At 42.2% G+C, this 26,032-nt stretch overlaps 2 protein-coding genes across 7 annotated transcripts; one reads left to right on the top strand and one right to left on the bottom strand.

Annotated features, from left to right (window-relative positions):
- Positions 1 to 895: 895 nt before the first annotated feature.
- On the bottom strand, positions 896 to 10,943 carry ARL6IP5 (ADP ribosylation factor like GTPase 6 interacting protein 5). The gene is made up of 3 exons (XM_030227993.2): positions 10,725 to 10,943; positions 2,967 to 3,184; positions 896 to 2,649 (listed from the first exon to the last, which is right to left on the bottom strand). Exons 1-3 carry the CDS (start codon positions 10,898 to 10,900, stop codon positions 2,477 to 2,479), a joined length of 567 nt encoding a protein of 188 aa, XP_030083853.2. The 5' UTR covers positions 10,901 to 10,943; the 3' UTR covers positions 896 to 2,476.
- A 1,451-nt stretch (positions 10,944 to 12,394) lies between these two features.
- On the top strand, positions 12,395 to 25,565 carry UBA3 (ubiquitin like modifier activating enzyme 3). Of its 6 annotated transcripts, none has more exons than XM_009091167.4 (18): positions 12,395 to 12,823; positions 12,941 to 12,982; positions 15,746 to 15,866; positions 16,774 to 16,854; positions 18,403 to 18,485; positions 19,044 to 19,124; positions 19,728 to 19,771; positions 20,060 to 20,124; positions 20,981 to 21,136; positions 21,256 to 21,358; positions 21,822 to 21,935; positions 22,721 to 22,774; positions 23,177 to 23,213; positions 23,293 to 23,374; positions 23,876 to 23,976; positions 24,119 to 24,182; positions 24,280 to 24,334; positions 24,789 to 25,565. In XM_009091167.4, exons 1-18 carry the CDS (start codon positions 12,804 to 12,806, stop codon positions 24,875 to 24,877), a joined length of 1,392 nt encoding a protein of 463 aa, XP_009089415.1. In that variant the 5' UTR covers positions 12,395 to 12,803; the 3' UTR covers positions 24,878 to 25,565. The 6 variants fall into 6 exon arrangements, with proteins under 6 accessions (XP_009089415.1, XP_009089417.1, XP_018770766.1 ...); XM_018915221.3 differs by having other exon boundaries at positions 12,708 to 12,813; XM_018915220.3 differs by having other exon boundaries at positions 12,736 to 12,834.
- The last annotated feature ends 467 nt before the right edge of the window (positions 25,566 to 26,032 follow it).

The following is a 26,032-nucleotide window of genomic DNA, read 5'->3' on the forward strand; positions in this document are numbered from 1 at the left end:
CTGTTTGCAAAGGTAATGCCCCAAACTTGGGAAAGCTGGTTTCTGTATTACCCAAGACAGAGTAAGTAGCTTTAAAGCATCACATAACAGGGAAGTGACATTAAAAATAGAAAGTAATTTTCATTGCAGCCCTCTCTTTTTGTAAAGGTGGAGAGCAGGAAAAGAAGAAGCTTGGTACTTCCAACCAAGCCCTTGCACAGAGCACAGCAGCAAGTGACAAATGCACCAAGTAACTGCCCAGGAAAGCTGCTGGAGCACACTGCTCTCCAGACTGGCTTCAAGGCCAGGCTGGTGCAGCTCAGACTGCAGCAGTTGGGACAGGGAAGCACAAAGGAATATATAATATAGTGCTTTACAATCTCCAATTCAAGCTGCCAGGCACCAATTACTGCTACACCCAGAAGCTGCCAAACATGAATTTCCAGGGTGGATAGAGCATGACCTGTGAAACTCTGCTCTGATCCATGTTCTCCCACTGAGCAGCTTCTCAGTGATCACAGGAGGAGGGAGGCAGCCACAGACATCACACCATTAGTTTGACTGCAGCAGAGCTGGTACCAGTACTGCTCAAGGCACAGCTCTCAGTAATCCTAGAAGCAGAAATCCCTCTCAGGTAATTAAGAGAAATGTGAAATCCCAGTTAAGTAGAGTTGAGTTACATAAGAGACCAAAGCTGCATGAAGAAATACCCTAAGTATTCCACCTCTGTAGAGCAGCTGTTTTAAGGATGCAAGAGCAAGGCTGGAACATTTCAACTCAGAGGTCCCCTGGGCCTCAACAAAGCTGACACAGAGCAATCACAGCCAGCAGCTTAATCCCCAGCACAGGCTTGTGGCACGAGCCACAGGGTGACAGAAGATGTCCCACCACCCCAACCACAGACACATCCACAAGGTCGAGTTTCCAACCATTAGAATTTATTTTTCTTCATAACTGTGCAGTTTTTAAAATGCTACTGTAATGATGAAGTCATAGGCTACTATGTTCTTTAGGTGTGGAAACAGTTTTTGAAAACAAAGACCATGCGCTACAAGTGAGGAACAGGCCATTGACTCTTCAGCTGGAATATACAGACATTTTTGATAAATACTGATCACCTTAACACTTAAATGGAATGACATGTTCAGAGTTCTACACAGTTCACTATGAAAACAGCATGGCAAGTTACATAAAAGCTTCAACTTCAAGGATCCTTGCTTTTTTGTTAAATTAATTACTTGGTTAGAAAAGAGAAATGCAAGAATATTTGAAATGGAGTCTCACCTGGACAACTTTCCCCCCTGTTGTTGGTAAGCTCCTGTTATCAAGATGATTCCATCAGAGCTGGTAGTTAAGTCGTGTATATATAAAAGAATCCCCCACACTGCTTTCAACATCAGGAGTTTTAACAGGCAAATATCTTCATGAATTTGGAATGGGTTTTCAAAAATTTTATCTTGACATTTATTGCTTTTACTTGTAAACCTGAAATCCAGTTTATTCCTTTGAGAGGAGTGTTGGAAGTACAGAGTCAACAGATGCATGTTTGACCTGTATCTCTGCATTCTGGGTGAGAAGAAGGAAAAAGATGACCCACGCTCAAGAACACACATACACCTCCAGCTACAAACAGCTTGTGCAGACCAAAGCAGGTAAGTCCTAAAGTAGCAGTATTTAAAAACATCCATGGGGTAGAAACTCAGCTCATCCAACCTATTTCTTTTTCTCCCATGCTTGGCCAGAGTTTAGCTGGTACACAAGGAAGTTTGGCTCTCCTACAGAGGGGAGCAGCATTATGGATGAGGATTTTGGAGAACCTGAAGATAAATGTTACTGGGACTGGCAGGCAGTGCCATGTATATTCTACATGCTTACAGCTATTTAGATATTTTAGGGCTGCTAAAGGAGGGCTGTGAGGTGAGGACAGGAACCCAGACTGGCTACAAGCACTACACAGATTTACCACATGCCAGTTACGCTGGTAACGTGGCTCTGTAATACAGAGCACTCAAGGGAGGGATTTGGAGGATGCAAGAGAGACCTGCTTGTGATACATTCCAGCTCATCTGAGCATCACCAGCCTCAAAGGTGCTACCCAGCATGAACTGCAACATGACCTGGCTGAACTGCAATATTTAGAACTGAGATGAAAGGGATGTTGCTTTAATAGACCAATTTGCTACAAGACAGTTTGAGAGACTGCATTCCATAGGTTTCTACCTCTTCCTCCTCTACCCCCAGAAGAAGAGACAAGCAAACATGGTTAAGTTAGTATGTATTTGTGTAAACACCAGAACATTTTGCTATACAATAGAAAAAAAGTTGCTGTTTTTATGTTCTTAGAGGAGCCCTGAAGACCTTGGAATACCTGTATCCTGCAACTATTAACCTGTACCACATGCATTTCCTGTTTTGTACATAAACTGAAAGCAAGCTTGAACAATAGTAAATAGCAACTACACTCCTGCAACAGGCAGAAATGCCATGTTGCAGCTGCTTACTCCTTCACTTTAGATATGTAGTCAGCCAGTTTGTTGATACTATCCTCTTGCTGTTCTAGAGCATCCAGTATGAAGCCCATCGGGGTCTTCTTCAAGCCTATCCCCTCCATCTTGTTCTGCAGCTTGTTCTGTATGTTCCGGAGCCTCAGGGAAGCATGGACAAACATCACTGCATGACAAAAGCATCCTCATTAATTGCTAATGCCCAAGGAATGCATAGTTATTGCAGCACTTAAGACACATCCCAGCACTGTGACTTTACTGGAAGATGATGATGTATCAATGACTGCTGAAGTAACCACAGGTACCCATTTAATAATAACATTAAAGATGGTTTGTGCTGCTTTGTGCCCCCTCCCCCAGTTCTGCTTTGGGACCATTTAAACACAGACAGCAAAGTTAACAGCTGACTTAGACTCTGCAGACTTGGTTGAAAAAGCTCAGGTCACACACCTCCAGCCCCCAGAGAAGAGAACAAATACTTACAGAGGAGAGGAAGTGTGATCCCAAACATGAACACCATGACATCTCCCAGGTAGGAGATCAGGAAGTAGCTAGACAGCATGATGGCCAGGACAAACGTGGTTGGGTACTGCTTCTTCAGCTTGCGGAGGACATCCTTGTTGTGTGACATCCACACAAAGCCCAGGAAAACCAGCACCACCACAGTGCCACCAATGAGCATGTTCAGGGGACTCAGAAACCTGGAGAGAAGAGGAACAACAACCAAAGAGTTCGGTTTCAGAACCTTCATGACTTGTGTGTCCATAGAGGATCAGCCAGCTCAGAGGTAATGTTTACCAGGGAGGTAAGGCATTAAAAAGGAAGTTGGTGTTGTGAAGACCTTCACCAAGGTCCTTAGCAGGAGCTAAATAAAAAGCACAACTGAAGAAGAAACCTTTAGTGTTGAATTTGGATAATCTTTGTCTTTATGTTCTCTTCCTGAGCTCAGCTCAGGATGATGAGTTTCTGCAGCACATCATCACAGAAGCACTGCCCACCAGGACCCCTCCTACCTCTGCAATCAACTAATTTGATATCACACCCAGAGTCAGCATATATCCAGACAGCAGATGGAGACAACATTGACTGATCTTTTCACATGACCAAAACTGGGCTCAGGGTAGGCCTTCAGATGAACTAACTCTTAATGCTATCTTGTCTAGGTTTGCAAAATGGGAAAGGTAGAACACTGTGTAAAGGAAATTACTTCACTACTTCTCATTTCTGAATAAATCTTCTCATTGGTTTATATCAAACAAAGGAATTGTATGAACCTCCAAAAGTAGCTCACCACTGTTAGCACAACAGATAGAAGCCCAGTACCAAGAAAGCATGCCTGAGTCAGAAGGAGCTGGAGTATGTGAAAAAGGTCTTACAGGAAGGGCCAGGCCTGGCAAAAGAATCAGTGCTGAGGTTTGTGTTCTGTTATTGTTATCAGAGTTTCCAAGCAAACCAAGTCATGGAGTGGATCAGCTCTGGACTATAAACAGCAAGGCCCTTTTTGGACGAAGGCAGAAACGTCACCCGCTCAAACCACTTCCCCAGGTATTTAGAGCCAGCTCAGAATCAAGTGTTCAGCAATGACTTTGCTGAGCTTGTTTTTGCACTCACCCAGAGTCCAGGCTCTATGGTATTTCACTTAAGTAGTATTAAGTTATGTGAATTCGTGTGCATTCTGATTTTCTGGCTTTGACATGCACTGATCTGATTGCACAGCAGCTGAGGCCTCCAGGCTATTACAACTATGGCAGCAGCATGACAGCGCCCAATAAAGGAAGACATACTCAAGGTTTACTCTTGCAGACTTTGCAGCTCATCCTGCTGCTCCAAAGCTACCAAGCCCAGTGACTCACCACTCCTCCCCTCTGCCAAGGAGGATGTTATGGTTTGTGGTCTGTGCTTCACATCCGGCCCAGGCAGAAGAAATCTGCTGCTGGTACTGCCAACACTCTACCTGCAGTGCTAGGGAGCGTTTTCCTGGAGCAGGAAGAACCCTCAAGAATTATTTCACAGCAAGGAATGGCTCTTGATTCTTCAAATCACTTGTGCCAACAGGGAAGGGGACAGCTGGACAGAAAAAGATTAAAATTCAGAGTAGTTCCCCACCTGCTTCTGCTACTCATGCTGAAAAGCCAATCGGGCTTTTTGGAAGTGGTGACAGGCCAGACTTGCTTGTTGCATTTGAGTCACTCCCTGTAGCCAGCCAGATTATATTTAGCTCTGAATTGTCAATCTAAAGTTTCCAGGCTGGAAAAAGTGAACAGCATTGCTCTGGAAAGCAATCAGTTTCATCTGTGCTCCTTTGCAGCAGGAGGAGGGTGACTCATGACTGGACCACACTGGTGCCTGGGTTATATATGTACCACTGGACATGTGAGATTCTTAAAGTAGGATTCACCTCCACACCTCAGCTGTCTTGGAGCAGAAATGGCCAAACTTATACAACTCACAGCAATCTTTTTGTTGTTGTTGTTGTTGTTGTTGTTGTTGTTGCTAAAAATCCATGGACAAGATAATCCTGGAAGCAACAAAGATCTAGGCTGAGCTCCACTCTACACTTTCCATGTGCCTGGAAAATACTTTCAAAGCCTTATCACCCCTATGCTTCCTGTTACTCTTATTACAACTTCAGAAACTTGTGGTGAAGAACCATCCCTCCATATTTATGAGGAAGAGACAAAGAGTTCTCTGCTCTACATTTCCTTCTGGTACTACACAGGTTCTGTGTAAGTGCCTGGCTGTAAGGGATATGAAGAGGGGTGAGGGGAGAATGCATTCAGAAGATCCCTCTTTTCTGAGGAGAGTGATTTGAGTCACATGTTTTCTGAAGTGGGCTGCATTCCAACGTGTACAAGGGAACAGAGAACAGAAGTATCAAGTGAAGGCATTCAGAACCACATGAACACAGATGGGGATCACAGTTGCCACTGAAAACCAGCATTCACTTTATCAGCCATGTGTCCATAGACTTCACTACTGCTGATTACAGTGCTGGATAGGGTGTTATATGCCAAAGCCACCCTTTTACTGCTTGACTCGCCCACAGCATAATTTACAGCACTCTCTAAGATTATCCTAGAAATTCATATATAAAAAATTCTTCTACAACAATGGCAGTATTAAGGCAGGCAGAACTCCATTGTCCAGTTTTGCTCAGATCTGTTAGCATGCTGCTCTCAATAGTACAATAGCTAAAAGCTAAAAAGGAAAAAACAGGGATATGTTATTTTAGAACAGAGACTTGGGAATAAGAGAGCTGTGTAACAGCTCTAGAAGTCACCTTACTGTTGAACCACCAACACTGATACCAGCCCTATTTATACAGAGGTCAGAACACAACAGGACAAATTTGTGCTCAGGCAAGGAGGCTGGAAGCCTTTCAGAGATGCAGAGGAAAGGTAAGTGACCAGCCATTAAGTATGTTACAAGATACTTTCTAAATATAATTCCCTTTAGCAGGGATTTATGAGACCTCAAATACCAAAAAATGTAATGCACAGAACTACCAGCATGGCAAGGGTAAGGTGACTTGAGTTTATACTGCTCAGAGGACTTAGGTGAAGAAAAACTCTTTCAGGTTGGACATAAAACCCACTAATTTCTCTGACCCTGAAAGCAGTGAGTGTGGCAGGACTAACAGCATTTGGGGGTGCCAACAGCTGAGAGCACCCCAGCTGGATGATCTCCTTTGTTTTCTGTGGTGACAAGGTACAACCCTGGTGGGACGCTGTGACCTCCAGTACAGCTGGGACAAAGTGACAAGGAAAAGCCATCACCCAGATTCAGTTTCCTGCTGCCCTGCAGACACCAGGCCTCCTTCAGCATCCACCTAGATACAAAGTAGAAACAATGAAAACAAACACAAGAAAAGAAACATCCTGGATGGCTGCAGGGACATGGGCACTGTCCAGTGTCAAGTAGGACCATAGAACACTTTGTACTGGTAGAAGCAGCCTCAGGAGAGCAGGGATGCTGGGGGTGCAGTTGTGTGGGAAGAAGTACTGGCAGCTACCCCTGGCCAGCAGAAACAGATGAAGATTAAATACTTTTTTTAAATTAGATTCATATTTCTAGGCACTGCCCTACATCCATCACAAAACAGGTCAGAATTCTCACACAGGACCAGGAAACACAAAAAGCTCTGCTTTCAGTGAGTTATTACATCACCTCTTCTTGTCAGGTTGTTTCATACCTGAACACTTGTGCACAGCTTTACAGCAGGAGAGGGGGAGGACATACAGCTGTAGCACAGGGGAAAAACAGCTTGGCAAGGCACATTCTTTGTGTAAGGCAAGTAGCCTCCAGCAGCACAAGTCCAGAAATAGGATAGGCCACATAAAAAGCAAAAGCAAGATAGCTCCATCCTCATATCATCTCCATTTTAGATGACTGTCTTGGGGTGATTATTCAGCAGTTGCTGTCACATCTGTTTCTTCCACATGTGACCAGGCAAGTCTGAACAAAGGCATTGAGTAGGAGACTGGCAGTCATTGAAAACAGTTTTTTACTTTAGAGCAGCTCAGTTAGGCTGAAATAAACATGAAAATTCCTCCTTAGAAGTCTTTTTGCTCCATCATAGCCCAAGCAGTGGGCAGGTTAGAGCACTAAAATGTGCTCATTTCTATTAATTTAAATAATTTGAAAGATGAAATTCTACCTCCTCTCTCTCCATACTTTGAGCTGCACTGAGGTTATACAGCTGTAACTACAGGTAGCACACAAAACTATAAATAGCACATTGTCTCGAGGGACAGTCCTCAGCATCCATGGATTTAGCAATGCTTCTGTACCTACTGTTGCTCACTTGCATAGCTTTGAGAACAGGAGACGGTTTCCTGCCTGCAGAACTGCCAGACCTTTATGAAGTTATGCACCAATATTATTATGCAACATGATTTAAAACTATGTGTTTTGCTCACTCAGTCTTTCATCAAGCATGAGAGAAACTAAACATTTTGCTGCCCTGGAGTCTTTGCTCCAACAAAGGGAATCCCTACAAGTACATCAGCTAAGGCAGTGATCTGGGGAAGAAACATGGAAAAAAATAATATGACACAGTTGTTGACTGCTAGGGTTGTACAGATGGGCAGTAGATGTTTTGAAGAAGTGGCAAAGGAAAGAGACATCAAAGCTCAGGCTGCAAGGAGAATATTATTCCAAGGCAGAACGAGCACTCTGATGCAGCATCCCGAAACTCAGCACGCTTTTTTAAAACTGTCAGATTTTGAAGCTAATTTTTAGCAAGTACATGGCAACAAAAGCCTAGATGAAATTACATGAATTTAAAGTAGTTAAGTTTTAAGTACATGATAAGAGAGGCCTTGTTGGAGTAGGTGGAAGAACAGACAAATTTCACTTATTAACTAAATTGACTGTTTGAGGGAAGTTGCAAGATGTGGGAGGCATTGTAGGCTCCGATTTTAATAAAAATTCATAAAGGACTCACAATGACAGGGCCCTGGCCCAGGGTAAGAACAGGGAGTCCAGTTCTTCTATAACTAGGAGAAAGGGCAGAATTTTGTCAAGAGCTTGTTTTTTATCAGCAGTCTACTGCAACAGAGTTGTAGGGGGGAAAAAAAGAAAAAGCAGACAAGTCCAGAGTCCTTCTTCAAGGAATTTGCAGAGAGGGAGAGTGGCTGCTACCACCAGCTTGTATTTGTGGAGTGGCACTAATCCACAAATTTTAGTTTCTTGTTCACTGGTTTATTATTTTCTACCCAGTCCTGTAGGCTGAAAGTAAAACCTGCATTACTACAAAACACAACTTAATTTACGTAACAGTAGCTACAGGAGAAGGCAAATGAAGGGAGAAAGGCAGGGACACAATGCAGAAAGATCATTACAATTCCACTGTGCTCATGGTAAGGTTATTCCACACCTTGTGGAGAGAAGGTAAAAGGCTGGAGAGGTCAGCTTTGTTGTAGGAGGGGCAGTAAACTAAAGCTGTGGCACAAAGCACAAAGTATTTCCAGTATCAAGAAAGCTCCGGGCTACAATTTCTGTGTCAGTCCAGCACAACCACAGTACTGCAACAGCTGAAAATATTATCTTTGCATTTCAAGTCTGTCTATATAATTAGATGGCTTATGACCAGGTAGAGTTGGTCATAGGTTTAGTTTTGATCACAGGAAGACCCTTTATTAGTGGTTCCAATAATCCTGCCCTTAGGCCTGGACACAGCCCTGGAGTTCCTAAAAAGCCATGATTCATCATTTATCAGGGGTTCCTGCCCATTACAGAACGAAGTGAAAGACAACTTAGTCATCAATTTAAATTTATCAGGAGAACTTTACCTTTCTTCCAAAGCCACAGTCTGGCCAAATGAAAAATATTTTTATTAAAAGAAATTGATACCTTTTCTCTCTTGAGGTATTATCCCATCTCCTTCAGAATTATTCTCCCATCTGATTTTACTTCTGTGTAAGAAGAATCAGGTTCATCACATACCAAAGACTCGAAGACATGCAATAAAAAAAATATGTGAGATAAAGATCCCACTTCAGGTCTTGTTCACCCGTAAGTGTTCAACACAGAGGGTTATCACTCAATATTAAGATATTATAATTGCAGTTCTGATATTAGTTTCCATCTTCTGTGGCTCTCTTCCTCCTCCACCTCCCAACTCAGCACATTAGTAGGAAATAAGTGGGAGAAAAATCTCCCTTGATCTGAAGAAAAGCAATCAGAGTTGAAAAGCAGGAATTTAGGAGGGTTAGTAAAAGCTGCGGCCGTCCCTGTCTTACAGGGAGATACCAAAATTATTTACAGTCTTTTCCCTTCTTGGGCAGAAGGGCTGTCCCCCTGCTTTCCAGGGACACTGTGATTTATCTGTTCATTGTGAGCTGGCTACAGCATCATGCTGCTAATGAGGGTAATGAACACACAAGTCTAGAACGAAGTGGCAGAAGAACAGCAAGACCATGGAAGTCTCATTTTGCCAGCCTAGTAGTCTGTAAAGATCACTGCAACATATCCCCACCAAAATACACAAGAACAAGGCCTATGTCACTATACTGAACCCAAAACCATCATATGCATCAAGAAGAAAATGCAGGATTCTGAGCCTATCCTTCCACAGAGCATAGGTCCAAGTCCCCCGTGAGCCAGAGAATCTTTATCAACTTAGATGCTGGGTCAACAGCTTCAGAAGCCCTAACAGGATGCAGAATGCTTACCCCCCGCAAAAAAAAAAATTATTTAGGGGAATCACTCTAAGCCTCTGCAACATAAGAGATAAGATGTACTTCAGCCAAAGCCACTCTGGCCTGGTGGCTGGGCAGTTCTCCAATTTAAGCATTTGTGTGTTGCTTGCTGAGAAGAGTGGAATATTTCAGTTTCCATATTAAAAGCTTAATCATCATTTCTGCTGCATGTCTTGCTTAAGAGCATTCTGACCAAAGATCCTAGAGCAGTACCTGAAATAGAGTCACATAGCCTTTGATTTAGAAGGTGATTATAAGGTTATTTCCTGATTCCCTTCAGGAATGCTGGGTGTGACACAACATTGTACCAGCAGATGGTCCTACTTCAAAGGGTCTGAATCTTGCCCACCAGAACGAAATGGAGTACCTTATTTATTTTACAGTGAAGGTTTTCTGTATGAGCTAGATCAGAACTAAGAAGGGCTTGCCCTGAACATTACTTTAAGACAGTAACAGAGGGCAGAATTTATCGATGCATTTTTTAAAATTCAAAGCTGAGCGTGTCTCAGCCTGAGCAGCCCCGCTGGGCAGGTTCAGGAGGAAGCACAGATCGCTGCGCAGGATGCGGCTCCGCCAGCAGCGACATCCCGCACCCCAAGCATCGCTGCCTTCCGCCGGGCGCGGTGTCCGCAGCCTCCGCCTCGGGCACAGGCTGGAGGAGCAGCCCGTGGGAAAGGGAGATAACGCACAGGGAGCCCTCAGGCCGGTCACACCCCACCAACACAGCACAAACCCCACCGCTACCGAGTCCCCCCGCCGAGGGAGGCTGTAAACCAGGCCTCTACATTTTTGAACGACACCAGGGGTTTGAGGAGGGGCGGGAAGGGGAAAGGGGAGTGGAAGAGGGTAAGGGGAAAAGAGGGGGAAAGGAGGAAAGGAAAAGGCAGCTCCCCCGCCCCTGTACTCTCGCATCCCGCCCAGCGCCGGCCGGACCCTTTCCCGTGGCACCGAACCGGGTCGCAGAGCCCCGGACCGGGGACCGGGGCCACCCCACCGCCAGCCCCGGCCCTGCGGCCGCACCGCGAGGCCGCGCACTGACCCCACGATGGAGACGAGCGCGGCGGCCACCATCAGGTAGTTGGTCTGGTAGTAGAGCAGGTTGCTGACCACGCGGTTGTTCCATTTCGAGATGTCCTTGAGATCGGGCAGGGCGAAGCGGTCCGAGCCGGGGAAGAAATCGTCCCAGGCCCGCAGCGGGGCCACCTGCACCTCCATGGCCGCCGCCGCCGCCGCGCAGGCTCGGGAGCGCCGGGCACCGCCCCGGGGCGGCTCCGGCACCGACAGCGACAGCGGTACCGGGGCGGCACTGGCACCGACCGCGGCCCCGCTCCGGTCCGGCCCCGCCGCCCCGCGCTTCTGAACCCGCGAGCGAACGAGCAGCAGCACAAGCGACAGGCGTGTGTCACTGCCCAGGGCTGGCAGCTGACAGGGGCTGCTGTCAATAATCGCTGTAAATTCATTGTTCCTTCAGCGAGTGGTGATGCACGTTGGGCATTCACGTGGCGAAGGCACTTGGCATCATGTGTGAAACAAGGGATGAGTGGGGAGGGCACCACGAGAAGTGTCAGCCCCAGACAAGGAGGCACTGCGGGGTGTCCCATGGCAGGAAGGTTCTGCTAGTGGGGTTGATGTCTTCAAGCTGAATTTTATGTCTTCACGCTGAATTTTCTCACCTTTTGCATAGTAACTAATGCCGCCTGATAATTTCCACAATAGAATTTGCCTCATGAAATAAAGAACTTTGGATTTCAGGCATTGCGTCAGATTACATCACCTAAATAAATATGCATTAGGAGGGCGGAGAATATGTAGTATGTGGGCGGGTTCATGTAAATTTTACTATATAATAGATTGAACTTTTTACCTCTTGGGGTGCTTGATTTGTGGAAACTTCCACCTGTGCAGATTAAACAACGTCTCCTTACTAAACCAGACTCTGTTTAGAGAGCTCCTAAAATGGGCAACAGGGTGACAGCGCCTTTGGAGGGAAAGGTTGGTGCCAGCAGCTGTGGTGTTTTGACCCCGTGTCCATGTTGGAACACTTGCGTTTTCAGGCTTTCACACTTCAGCCACCATGGCTCGAGCAGGGGCTGTTTGCATCACACAGCACCCAGGGTTTGCTCCGCTACCGTGCATCAAAATCCTTCTCCAGATGTCAGCAGGCTGGCACTTGCTTCTCACAGGTGCATCCCTGAAGGATTTACATCCCTGAAGTTTGGGAGCCCAAGACTTGAGCACAGCCCAAGTTAGTCCTGCTCATCAGCTTCCTGGCCTGCACTGTTCTGGTTTATGCATGGTCCCTGTCCAGGCCCTGCCCAGGGAGTGCGGATAAGACAGAAGCCATAGTGGCAGGCAGCGACCAGCCCAGTGATCACATTTGGGTTCCAGCCTTCCTGACGGCTTTGAGGCACCATGATCTCCACACTTTGTCCCTGGGGATGCCCTCCATGGCTCCCAGGAAGTTCTGAGTCCGGGGGAGGCCAGAGAGGCTCTACTATGAGGAAAGGCTGAGGGAATTGGGGTGGTTCAGCCTGGGGAAGAGGAGGCTCTGGGGTGACCTAATTGTGGCCTTCCAGTACCTGAAAGGAGGCTGCAACAAACATAGAGAGAGACTATTTGCATTGGCCTGGAGTGATAGGACAAAGGGGAATGGCTTCAAACTGATTGACAGTAGGTTAGATTAAATATTAGTAAGAAATGCTTCTCTCTGAGGGTGGTGAGGCCCTGGCACAGGTTGCCCAGAGAAGCTGTGACTGTTCCATCCCTGCAAGTGTTCAAGGCCAGGTTGGACGGGGCTTGGAGCGTAGCAGAAGGTGTCGCTGCCATGGCAGAGGTGAAACTGGATGGGCTTTGAGGTCCCTTTGAAGCCAAAACATTGGATTCTGTGACCATCAGAGAGGCGGGCGCAGAGAGATCCCTCGGGTGCGGGCAGGCAGGAGGGGAGAGAGCCTCTGTGTCAGGGATCGGGGGTGTCCCCGCCGTGCGTCCGTGCCGGTTATCACCGCTATCGCCACTATCGCCACAGTCGCCACAGTCGCAGCTGCACGGACCGCGCTCAGCCCGGCGGGCCCGGGCCCGCCCCGCCGCTCGCGGGGCACTGTGGGAAGCAGAGGGAACTATGGCGGATGGTGAGGAACCGTAAGTGCCCTGTATGTGTGTGCTCGGCCGGCCCTGCCCCGGGCCCGGGGTCCCCTCTCCCTCCTCCCCGGTCTCTGTAGCGCGATACTGACCCTTCTTTTATTCTCTCTCTTTTAGGGAGAAGAAAAGAAGGAGGCTAGAGGAGCTGCTGGCGGATGGGTTAGTGCGGGGCTGCGGGCGAGCGGGGCAGGGGCAGCGCTTGCTGGGGCGGGGGTAGGTGAGGGCGAGCCGCAGCCCCGCAGGAGCTGAGGGCTGGGAGGAGGCTGCGGGGCCCGCGGAAGGCGCGGGCAGGGAGGAGGGAGCCCCAGGAGAGCTGGCGTAGGTGGGGCAGGGCCCTCGGGCAGAGAGGGCTGGAGGAGAGGAAGCCCCCGGGGAGAGGAGCGAGGGGATGCCCCGGAGCGGGGCGGGAGTGGCGGGCTCGCAGCTTGGCATGGTGTGCTGAAGAGCTTGGTGACGAGAGGGGGAGAAGCTGCCTTGCCGGTCAGGGACCTGCGAGGGCCTCTAGGCTAGAAGCAGGTGACTTAAGGTTTTGGCTGAAAATTAAAAATTCAGACTGCAGAACAGTTGTGTCTGCACATTAAAACTCTTAAAAATCTACGCAGCTGCCTTAAAGGCCGTGAAAACGAATGTTGAGAAATCTTCAACATCATCTGCTTCCATCCCTTAACTATTCCATTCCATGTGCTTGTGTCCCTCTACCCTGGGCCACCAGGCAGGCCTGCCTGGGCACTGGCAGTGCATGTGTGTCGGGATGGGGCCACAGCATTCCCGGGGCATGTGGGATGGGAGGGCTGCATGCCAAGTCCCCCAAAAGCATGGAGCTTTGGAGATGTGAAGGTGGCAGGGGGAAAAAGTCTAAGATTAAAGCAATATAAGGACTGTGGTGCTCTGATATTTCAAACAAAATTGACTATGAAAATAACTAAATGTAATAAATAAGAATGTTGTTGAACTCTTGTTCAACAACAAGAGTTGCTGGTCGTGCTGTAACAGCACAAAAAATAAACACTTGAGAAAACTGTTTCTGAAATAAAACGTAAAGTCTCAGGCTGAGTTATGGGTGTTTTTCAGATCTCCACAATGTCCAACCCTCTAAAAAATGAACTGTAGTTTAATTGCAAAAGTGAAACTAGATCTTAGCATTTTTATCAATTAGGAAGGAAAATACACATCTAAACAGAAATACACATCTAAACAGAAAAGGAGTGCTGCTGTTTAGTAGCTGTTTATAGGGACTCTATAAAAGAATTTAATAAATTAAAAAAAAAATACACTCATTTCCAGAAACGTTAAAAACTATAATATGCATAGAAGCAGTTTTTGTGATGTCTGCTGACCTGTTTTATTTGCTTAAGTCAGTGCTTAATGCACCTCCTGAAATCTCTTTTACAGCAGATGAGGAGTTCTGCAGAGGGAGTGTTTTGTTTATTTACACCATTTCCCATTATGTGAAATTATTGTGACATTATTGTGACAACTAGAGGAGATACGAAAGTGAATCTGAGGTCGAAAGACCCTTATGAATTCAAGTAATTTTTGTAGGTTTTATTTAACTGCTCATATAGTAACTTCCCTCAACAATTAATGAGGGGAGTTCAGTCTGCAATCAAATTGTCATAGAATCCTGGAATGGTTTGGGTTGGAAGGGACCTTAAAGATCATCTCATTCCAACCCAGTGCCATGAGCAGGGACATCACAGGTGAATTTGATTTCTTTATTCCTGCATTTTAGGGAAGTTTTTCCCTGTTACTGCAAATCTTTTGCCAAATCCGTTGCCTGTAAGTTCAGTTACTGTTGGCATACTGTGTTGTCCAAGTTCTGAATTCTGTGAAGATAAAGAAACTAACTCCAGATGTTTTCACCACATTTACCTTTGATTTTGAGATGAGTTACGAGGAAGTTATAACAAATTCTAAACATTTCCCAAGAATTATTAGCCAAGTGCTTTTTATAGTGCTTCATAGGATAAAGCAGGTAGCACTTTATCAGTGGTGACACATCCTTTGCTACTCAGGATTGGCTCTTTTATAATGAGCTTAGTTTTATATTAACGTAGAACATAATCATATTTATTGAGTAGAACTCTATTTATTTAATAGGGAAGTAGGTGTTGATCTTATAGTAGAAAATTACTTGAGAGCTGATTTTTGAACTATTCCTGTAAGTCTCTTAAAAATTTAAATCTATACTTATGTACTATTAAAAGTGACCTGCAAAAGGAGAAAAGGGTATTGGAGTATTTGATGTAAAATTCTACCTTGAAAATTTAAAAGAAGATGACTGCAAACATTCCTTTTTTTTCAAGTGAAACTGTTACTGCAGACAGGCTCGAGGATGCCCAAAAAATGTGGCAATTTTAATTCCATGGTACCACTTGAGGGTGAAGAACATTCAAGATTCATGTCTTTAAAAAATATTTGTCTAAATGAGCTACCCTGAAGATTCAGAGGATGATGTTGGGGCACGTTACTGTAACTTATTCAGAGCCTCACAATTGCAGTTACAGACTGTTGTCTGTCAAAAAAAGATACAAGACTTGACTGATGGAAAAACAATCACCCTCTCAATCGAAAGGAACAAGCTGTTTATCTGTGTCCTCTTCAAATTTGAGGGAAATAAAAGTAGTAAGACTGGGCCCTTTTTTAAACTGCAGGTCAACTTTTACTAGTAACAGTTAAATCAGTGGGTTTATTGAAATGCCTGGGTTGTTCTTCCCCTCTGTGCATATTTATATTATTGCTTTCCAGTTCCACAAATAAAACCCACTCATGCAAATGCTCCTGTGCATAACTTACAGGCATAAAGAACATGCAGATGCATCTGTACAAATGATCAATAATTTAGGTGTTCTTTGCATAGAAAGTTGGAGGTGTGGCTTTTCCTGTCTGATGTTGCAGCTGAATTTACTGTGTTCTGTGCAGAATGGCTGTTGATGGTGGGTGTGGGGACTCTGGAGACTGGGAAGGTCGCTGGAACCATGTAAAGAAGTTCCTCGAGCGATCTGGACCATTCACACATCCCGATTTCGAGCCAGGCACTCAAGTGAGAAAGACTTAATTTCAATCAAATATCTGTAGAGTGTGTTGCAAATTATTGTAAACAGGTTCATTAATTGACCACCAGCAGTGTGTGAGTACTAAAGCAGCATGAAAAGCTTGTGTTTTTGTCAATTGAACATTTTGGTCCTAGGAGAACGTGTTGTGGGGTTTTTTTATAAGTTTGTATTTTTAAGTTGTACACTGTTAACTTCAACCTTGCTGTCATCATATATAAATATATAGCAATGTATGAATTATGCTGGTTCTGAGTTTCACATGAAAAATAGCAGCATTTAAATCTCAATTTTTAAGTAATTTGATAACAGTGAGGAATTTATTGTACTTAAAGAAGAAATTAGTGTTAATATGAATACTTTGAGAACTGGATAAGGTGTGTAGTAGGGTAGACTGTTTGAAATATTTCTTCTGCTTTTCTTCTTTTGTTGTACATTTTGTTTCAGAGCTTTTGGTTGAAAGCATTTTCCTGGGGTGAAGTAGAACAGTTCACAGAAAGCAGTTATATACTTAACATTTTCAATTCTTTCTGTCCAGCAATGTTGTCGATCTGTTTAGATTTATTTTGTATAATAGATATGTGAAATATCTGAACAAGGAAAGCATTATCACCCTAAACCAAATAATAATAAGAGTGGACCTTGCTTTTTTCATGGTCAAAAGTAATATAAAAGTAATATACTGATATCAGCAAAGGTCTTGATTCTCTCTAAGTGGGGATACAAGAACTGCATGAACTCAACAACTGATTAAAGTCCAATATGTAATTACTCCTGCAAATACAAAGCTGCTTTATCTGTTACTCACTAGGCACTGAAAATTTATGGTAACATGTTTGTAAGGGTTATGAAATAAAGCACAAATTGTATTAATTTTTTGTTTTATGTTTTCTGCAGGCCCTTGATTTTTTGTTAAGCACATGTAAAGTGCTAGTTATTGGAGCAGGAGGATTAGGATGTGAACTCCTGAAAAACCTGGTAATTACTGTGTTTTAACCCTTTTCTTCTTAGAATCTTCTCTGTTTCTTTTTCTTTTTTTCTTTGACAAAAGCGTCTTTTTTAATTAGCTAATTTTGCAGTTCTGATTGTATATAGCTACTAGAATTTTAAGTTCTAATCAACATGTGTAAAATACATGTTGATACAGACAATAAAGATGAAGGATGCCCTTGAAAGGTTGTATTTTTATATGTTGCATGTTACTTCTTCAGCTGTCTCAAAGCTTGTCTTGAGATACAACAGGCTGCTTTGTATGAAGAGTAGCTGAAAGTTTAGGCGCAGCGTTATATCCAGTCTGATATTGGCGATTTTCCCTAAATGCCACATCTAGGCAAGTGAAGCCAACTAAGGAAAAATCGTGTTCATAATGCTACAAAGTGTTGTTTGAAATGCAAAAGTTTAATTATCCTGTTGCTGTAGTTTTTATCCTCACAAGCACTCATATTTATCTCAGTGTATCAGTGTTATGATCCCATTGGAGTTTGGTAGTTTGGACTATTACTCTACTTCCCCATGTTTCTATTTAAGAACAAGGATTTCTGTTGCACAGGATAGCCCTGTTTGTTCAGAAAATGTAAAGGAAAAAGTTTCAAAGTCTTTACCTATAAAAAGATGGAGTCTTAAAGGAGAATGTAAATCATATTTTATGTATGACTCAAATTTTTTAGAGTCATTTCAGAACATCACAACTCATTTCTTTTCTCTAAACCCCATATTTCACAGCTTATATTTCCTTTTAACTGCAGTGCACATTGTTTCTTTGTATGTGATTGATGTTGCTACTTTACCAGATCAGACCCACAATACAGTTTTAAGGCAATTTTACTGTAAAGTTATTTGCCAGATGTAGTGATGGCCTGCATGCAAATGGAGATGAGGCAGAGCTTCTGTCAGAGGTTCAATGCGTTCTTAGGTGACTTTTGTGTTTGCCATCTCCTTCAGCACTGAATGCCACAAGCAATGCTGCCTTGTTTTGAGCTGTGATGTCTGGGTCAATATGCCAGACTCATTTATGCGAAACTGGTTAATGTCCCAAACCTCAATAGGAATTTTAAAAAAGCCTTTTAAAGGAAGGAAACTTTCTTTTTCCTATTTCTGCCAAGCATGGAAGTGCTTATGGTATTTGTTTAAGTTCTGTGCTTTTTTTCCCCCTCTCTTGGGGGGGGGGAATGATGGGACTCTTTTAATTTACTCCAGCCACGAAGGAATACTACAGTTTCCTCTTATAGATCAGCCTACTGTTGGCTTCCCTGTGTTAACACTAGGTAGGCCAAAGCAATATTGCCCTCAGGAGAGCATTGTCTTTGACTGTTGGTATGTTATTAATTCCATCTGTCTGAATACCAGCATCAGCAGCCCAACAAAACCCCTTTGAACCAAGAATGACCATGTACCTCTCTGCACAGGCAATGAGGACCATATACATTTGTTCCTCCAAAGGTTGCTGTTTTGGCTTGGGGAGTGAATTCTGGAGCTTTGTGAGCATTTAATTTCTTGTTAAATGAAGCTGACCTTCTCTTTTCCCAGGCACTGTCTGGTTTCAGACAGATCCATGTTATTGACATGGATACTATAGATGTTTCTAACCTTAATCGACAATTTTTGTTTCGGTAAGTGATATTTTACATTTTCACAGTTTAGCTTCTGGGTTTTTTAAAATGTACCTAAATAAAACATGTTAATATATTCATTATTTTGGTTGGACAAGAGGTCATTAAAGATTACTGGACCTTCTTGTCACAATAGTACTCAGAATTAACTAAAAATTGCATGTGATTTCTTCTTATTTTGGGCTCTGTGGCATGAGGAAAGTCAAACTATGTTCCTTGCCATTCCAGTACAGCTAATGACTTTTGGAAAAGGTGACACCAAGGAATAAATGCACACAGATTGAGATCTTAGATTTTCTGGTACCTTTTTCATCCAAGTACAGTGAACAATCACTGGATTTTTTTGGTGCTGATAACTGTAGTTAATTCTAAGACTCTCACATATGATGCTTTACAGGGATCATGGAATGGTTTGGGTTGGATGCCTTAATATTATCCAATTAAATAAATTGTCCTAAAGTAACAATTAGCCACTTAATTCGGTATTGCAATGTGTAGAGATTGGAAAGACAAAATCTGCTAAAATCAAGCTTTTGGGATTGCTTGGGTTTTTCCCAGAGCGAAGGATGTGGGGCGGCCAAAAGCAGAAGTTGCAGCAGAATTCCTGAACAGCCGCATTCCCAACTGTGCTGTGGTACCGTATCCTTTCACAGAGAAGCCTGGAGGCTTCTGTATCCTAGAAAACTCGGTGGGTAGTAGGAGTATCTGAAGTATTTTGCTGCCATCCTGTTTCTCATACAATAAAGAACACATTCATTCAGCTGGTGAGTTGAGAATTCTTTTTCCGTGCCATTAACATACAGGAATCTGCATGGGAAAGGCTCAGAAATTATTTTGTATTTTTCCACTGAGTCTTTTTATTCAAGTGCAATATTGTAATTTTCACTGAGATACTGGAATTATTCACCAGAGAGATCTGAGTAAGCTCTGGTAGGAGGCATTAGTTTATAAACACAGAGCAGCACTTACTGATAAAGGACTTTGTGAGAGCACATATTTTGAGCTTCCTAAATATTTCACCTGCTGAACTTTGTTGTTTAGAACTATTCCATTGTGCCCTTTACTAGTTTTGTGAGATGTTACAGCTTCAGCTGTGGGAATTTAATCTCAGATCACATCGTTTTTTAGAAGGTGTTGTACAGAATTACAGTAATAAATTAGATAATATTTTGGCTTTAGGTTAGCAAATAGAAAACAGTAAATTTAACTATAAATATATTCCTTTACTGGGCTTGCATTCAGATATTTTAAAAAGATTCAAGACATGGATGAAAGCTTCTATCGACGTAAGTGGCATTTGTTTTCCTGACAAACACCCATTGGTGCTTTGGGGACCCTTGCAGATGTTGCTGCTCACTGCTTTTCCTGGCACTTTGCTTGCTAATTATTTTAGTCCTCCACAATATACTGGAAATAGAAGTAACACACAGACAAAATTTAAATACACCTGTGATACAGGCAGTCTAGAGGAGATAGCTAAGCTACTGTCACTGTCCTGTTGTGGACAGAATACTTTGCTTGTCTTAGGAAGTCTGCATTAGTGTAGATTTTGAATAATGTTTTTTTCTCCCCAGAGTTTCATATTATTGTTTGTGGGCTGGACTCTATAATTGCAAGAAGATGGATAAATGGCATGCTGGTAAAGTTTTCAATCTTCTTAATGCCTGGTTATTGCTTGAATTTAGATGACTAAAATAAAACATACTTTCATAGAATGTGTCATGAAAATGAATGAGGGCTGTTGAAACCCGCGGCTTTCTGTATACCTATTTCTATTTTCCTTCTGTAAGCAGGATGAAATGCAGACTCTCTTACCTGCCCTTTTCTTGGGAAGTGTTAGCCAACACCTGTGCAGTGCCCTGCAGGGATAATGTCATAGTTAGGTTACACTGCTTGTGGCCTTCTGCTGTCAGAAAATCAAGAAAGAAAGCTCCAGAGCTGCTCTGGATGCTCCCACTGTGATTTTTTTCTTCATTACCCAAACAGTATTTATTATGCTGCGACTTATAAATGCCATTATTTGGAGCTGCACTGTTACAGAATTCAGTGACCAGAAAGCTGGTAATTTTGTCATTGTGAATTTGTTTGTAAAACAATGACCTGGAGTATCTACCTGTATTAAAATAAAAAAGACAAAAGCAAAACAGCAAGTCAAGAATCAAACCTTCAACAAACCAACCAACCAACCAACCAACAAACAAACCAACCGACCAAACCAAGCATTTGTTCTGATGAACTATAAGAACATATGTTGCAAATAATAGCATTTATCAGGGGAGTAAAGGGAGTAGGTAGAGGGTGAAGGTGGTAGATAAAGTCTTGTGCACTGACAAATAAGTAGTGTTTTATATACCTTTAAAATAAACTGTACATTAAGCACTCCATAGTTGGGTGTACCTTTAAGAATAAAATTTTAGGATTTTTTTTCTTCCTGCAACTTGTTTAAAAACCCAAACCAAACCAAAACCAACCCCCCCACCCCCTGTATTTGTTAGATGTCATTTTTGCATTATGAGGATGGTGTCCTGGATCCAAGCTCCATCATACCTCTGATAGATGGAGGGACAGAAGGTTTCAAAGGCAATGTCCGTGTGATCATTCCTGGGATGACAGCATGTGTTGAATGCACGCTTGCACTTTACCCACCACAGGTAATTCCCCCAGTGAAATTGCCATCTCTTCATATTCCTCTGCTTTGCTGGTTTCTTTTTTTTAGTACTACACCTAATGTGTCGTGGTTTCTTCTGGTTTTCATCCCCTGCCCAACCAGGTCAATTTTCCCATGTGCACCATTGCATCCATGCCCAGACTGCCAGAGCATTGCATTGAGTATGTCAGGATATTGCAGTGGCCAAAAGAACAGCCTTTTGGAGGTAATTAGTGTATTGTAATGTTGCTAAATGAACATTTCTTTTTTTAATTAACTTGAGTTGGGTGTATACTTTTAATAAAATAGTCCTGCCTCTTAACCTCTTCTGGTTCACTGTCATATTGAATCTAAGCCTCCTCTGAGCTGGAGATGGATTTTCTCTTCTTGAACTCACTCTCCAGTTCCGTATGTGCTCATGTTTCTCACACTGCACAGCGTCTTTCCTGAGTTGAAATGTAACCTGTAACAGCTCTATAAATTGTGCAGTGATGATAGTTTGTGTATAGGATGTGCTACTACTAAAGATGTTTGTAAAAATAATACTTTGGTTATTTAAAATGTCAAATTCCAATAGCTTCATGGGGTATTCATTTTACAATAAATCAGGGATTTTTTTAGACCAAAAGAATGCTGTGTTTAAGAAGGACTTTTATAATTGCAATTTATCTGTAAATTCTTTACTGTAGAAGGTATTGCATTGGATGGAGATGACCCTGAACATATACAGTGGATTTACCAGAAGTCTTTAGAAAGAGCATCACAATTTAATATTAAAGGTGTTACCTACAGACTCACCCAAGGTAAGGGGATGGCATTTCACCAAGTTGTAGCATTTGCACCTAGGCTGGATTAGCATTCTTTGTATTTGTTATGACTAAGCTGGCAGCTGTGCTGGGATAGTTCTCCTCACCCTTAAAACAGAAACAAGCAGCTTGTTTCCTGTGCCAGCACAAATATTTTTATGACAAATCAGATGTTCAGGCATTCATGATGAATCAGAGGAACTTATCTGGGATAAAGCTGAACATTCTTTTTGCTATTTTATTTTTAACTTGGAGCAGCTCCACAGTTTACATTACATGGTGACCACTCTTGCTGGGTCAAAGAGTAAAAACAAAGGGATGTGATTGTCTATTTTAGCAACATTTTGTGCCAGTTCAGGCTGGTTAAGTCTATAGCATCTGTTCCTCTCTGTTGTCCCTGCCTCTGTTCACATGCAAGTGCAGTATGCTGACACTCATTTAATCATCATTTCAGACACTAACCAAATAGAAAACTCAACCATCTTTCCTTTGTGTATTTCCCCAGTTTAACAGGAAAAGAACAGAGTTTAATTTCCCATGCTAAATACAGAATACTTGCTTTCAGAGTTTGTTTGATACCTGCTTTTTTTCAATGTGCTTGATCCATTCCTAAAATAAAGTGCCCAAGTACTGCAGCAGCATGCCATTATACCTGTTTGTTACAGAAATTCCTGGACACTTGAAAGTACCTTTGGACCCACCCTTTGAAATAATTCTTTCTAAAAGTACTCTCTCAATGCAGTTTCTTAGAAAACCCAGAGCTGTATGTTTTGTTTTTACAGGGGTGATTAAACGAATTATTCCAGCAGTAGCTTCTACAAATGCAGTAATTGCAGGTATGCTGAAAGAACTCCTTTCACTTCTACTTTACTGACTTGAGAGTTTTGTGGGACAGCAACTTGGAATTGAGAATCTGGAGAGGATAACAGTGAATTTTAAATGTGTCTGATTTATTCTTACAGTCATATTTCTGTTTTCCACAGAGAAACTGTAAGTGACTGGATAAATGTAACGACTCTGTGAGGGAGCAAAAGCATTTAAGACTAGGGAGAAAAATTGAAAAACACAGTGCATAGGCTTGACGTAGATTAGTGCCAAATATGTCCAGCTGCCTTCAGATGTTTATTTTTCTCTTTATAGATTGTTATACTTGATTGTTTTTGTCACTTTTTGTACAACTGTGTGATGTCTGCATGTCTGGTAGAGCTAGGTGAAGAAATTCTTTTTTCTCATTCCAGCTGTTTGCGCCACGGAAGTTTTTAAGATAGCCACAAGGTAATTAATTTCTTATTAATTACAGACATGATTTCCAGCAGAATGCCATGTATCAACACTGACATATTTGTCATTACAGTGCATATGTTCCTCTTAACAACTACTTGGTGTTCAATGATGTGGATGGATTATATACATACAGTTTTGAAGCTGAAAGAAAGGTTAGTGCCATTAAAGGCTTGACGGGTTGTTTCCTTGATTTGTATTTATGCATTTTGTGTGCATTTCTGAACCTCAGTATTGAATCAATCGGCCCCTGGCACTGAATAATAATATTTCTAAAGTTTTAAAAGTGGAAACTACAGTGTTACTGGTCTGCTACTTCTGCAAAGTAGAACTACAAAATAAAATCCTCAATCCTAAGACAACTCATGGGCAGATATTCTCAAAAAGAGGTTATGGCAAAAGTTGATCTGAAAGTTTGTAGTATTGGATTTTATGTCAGATGAAATTTGTCATGCAAAAATACTTAGGTGCTGTTGGGAGCCAATCAGTGACAGACTTCAGAAGGAAATTTGTTTTGTCATTAATATTTACAGCTGTTATTATTTCTAGAGCTAAAATTTAAAAAAAACACAACACGAACACTTTTGAGACCTTACTAGCAGCATTTCTAAAATCATCTTTAACATAATGTGTATTCTTGTGCTGTTTTGTGGTAGGAGAACTGTCCAGCCTGCAGCCAGCTTCCCCAAAACATAGAGATTTCCCCATCAGCTAAATTGCAGGAGATCCTGGATTACTTAACAAATAATGCTTCATTGTAAGTTGCAACCATTCTGAGTAATTTGTAATTTGTTGATTTAATACTTATAAAAGGTAATTTTAAAAAGTATTTTTAACCTGATTGCCTGCTTTTGTTTTGTTCTGTTCTGTTTGTTTGTTTTTAAATCTTTTATATATAGGCAGATGAAATCTCCTGCAATCACAGCAACTATGTATGGGGGAAATAAAACACTTTATTTACAGGTAATCTGAACATACATAATTGACTTTAATATTCTGAATTTAATTAAATTTACTGAATTTAAAAAAAAATTGGCCTTTTTTATTTTTTAATTTGCAGACAGTAGCTTCAATTGAAGAACGAACAAGGCCAAATCTTTCCAAGACACTAAAAGGTATCATGGAGCTGTCAGGTGTTGATTTCCAAGTTAGAGAAAGTCAGTTTCACCCCTCTGTGTGGATATTTAGCTTTGTCTTGCATTATGCAGTAGAATTTGCTTCATTGTCCTTGTACATTCAATACACATTCAAGTTTAGTTTCATATTGCTTAGGTATATCAGTTGTTTAAAGGTGAAGTGCAGGCAGATGCACAGAACATTGCAACAAAGCAACCAAATATCTGCTGTAAATTACACACTGTCCAGTCGAGTTTTATATATATTTCTCAACAAGGTCTGTTTCCTGGTTAAATTAGATTAATGTTAATTTAGCCAGTGAGCTGTTTGCAGCTTTATTTAATCATATTTATGGTTTGTGGGGATAGCATTTCTCGGTTTTTTTTGGGGCTTCTTGAAAAGGCAAAGCACATGGGTTTAATTAAACTAATTAAGCTTTTCTTTCTGTTTCAGAACTGGGGCTTGTGGATGGCCAGGAACTTGCAGTTGCTGATGTTACTACACCACAGACTATGTTGTTCAAACTTCACTTTACCACTTAATTTATTCATAAGTGAAAGTGCAAATACAGCAAGAGAAATCTGTGCCCACCTTATAAAACAAACATACTCTGTGGGTGTTAAAGCAGCCTGAAATGTTCCTGTTAGTGCCAGCATGGTTGAAGGTTAGGAAATCTAAATGAATCACCATATTTCACAATTGTATGTAGAAGCCAATATTTGGTGGATTATATTTGTATAAATGCTTATTCATGTACAGACCTCTGATGTATAGAAATACACTTTTCCCAGGTTTTGTTGTCAAAATGTTCATGCTAATGTACTTTCAAACACATGGAACTTTAAGGTAGCCAAAAGTCTTGTTTTCAACATGTGTGCACACAAATATGCAAAGAAAAGATGGTTTTAAAAGGAACCACAACAATCTGGTTGTAGGTTGTAGCACTCCTGAGACTTACTGAGTCACCTTAAACCAAAGGAGGCAGTAGATTAAAATGAGGATTTCCCTCTTATTTGGTATTGATTTGATCAGTTTTATGGAAGGTCTTAAATATGGAAGCAATGGCTTTGTTTACAAGAAACACAAAGGGAGATAATTATCAACTGTACATGAAAATACAGATGTGTCTCTTCACTGTCCTCAAGCAGCCACCATGCACAGCATTGCAAAATTATGTTCAAATATCATTGGTGCTGTTAAGGTATTTATTAATAAAAAATCAGAAAGACACCTGAGTCTGTGGCTTTTCTATGGACATTCAAGAGCATTTGTAACCTCCATTAAAAAATCTGGGGCATCATTTGGCTGCTTTAGTCAGAGACTTAAGGAGTGCTAGTGAATTCTAGTCTGATGTGTTAGCTGTGTTTGAAGTTCACAGTTTTTTAACTATGAACTGCATAGTTTAAAAGGACGAGGATTAATGGGTACAAATTGAAGGAGGCGGGAAATACAGGGATAGGACAAGGAGTAGTGGGTACAAAGTGAACGAGGGAAGTAGGGGAATAGGACAAGGAGTAATGGGTACAAATGGAAAGAGGGGAAATACAGGGATAGGACAAGGAGTAATGGGTACAAACTGGAAAAGGGTAAATTTAGGCTAGATACTTGGAAGAAATTCTTTCCTGTGAAGGTTGAGAGGGGCTGGCACAGGGTGCCCAGAGGAGCTGTGGCTGCTCCACCCCTGGAAGTGCTCCAGG

The sequence above is a fragment of the Serinus canaria genome, chromosome 12, assembly GCF_022539315.1.
Source record: "Serinus canaria isolate serCan28SL12 chromosome 12, serCan2020, whole genome shotgun sequence".
NCBI lineage: Eukaryota > Metazoa > Chordata > Aves > Passeriformes > Fringillidae > Serinus > Serinus canaria.

What these genes read in the sequence shown, in the direction of transcription:
- ARL6IP5 (XM_030227993.2), bottom strand. Translation starts at nt 10,900, where the DNA reads ATGGAGGTGCAGGTGGCCCCGCTGCGGGCCTGGGACGATTTCTTCCCC. An exon ending in GCGCTCGTCTCCATCGTGGG is followed by an intron (nt 3,185 to 10,724) that starts GTCAGTGCGCGG and finishes TCTTCTCTCCAG; the next exon opens with GTTTCTGAGTCCCCTGAACA. An exon ending in GATCACACTTCCTCTCCTCT is followed by an intron (nt 2,650 to 2,966) that starts GTAAGTATTTGT and finishes TTTGTCATGCAG; the next exon opens with TGATGTTTGTCCATGCTTCC.
- UBA3 (XM_009091167.4), top strand. Translation starts at nt 12,804, where the DNA reads ATGGCGGATGGTGAGGAACC. An exon ending in AATCGACAATTTTTGTTTCG is followed by an intron (nt 18,486 to 19,043) that starts GTAAGTGATATT and finishes GGTTTTTCCCAG; the next exon opens with AGCGAAGGATGTGGGGCGGC. An exon ending in GGATGAAAGCTTCTATCGAC is followed by an intron (nt 19,772 to 20,059) that starts GTAAGTGGCATT and finishes TTTTCTCCCCAG; the next exon opens with AGTTTCATATTATTGTTTGT.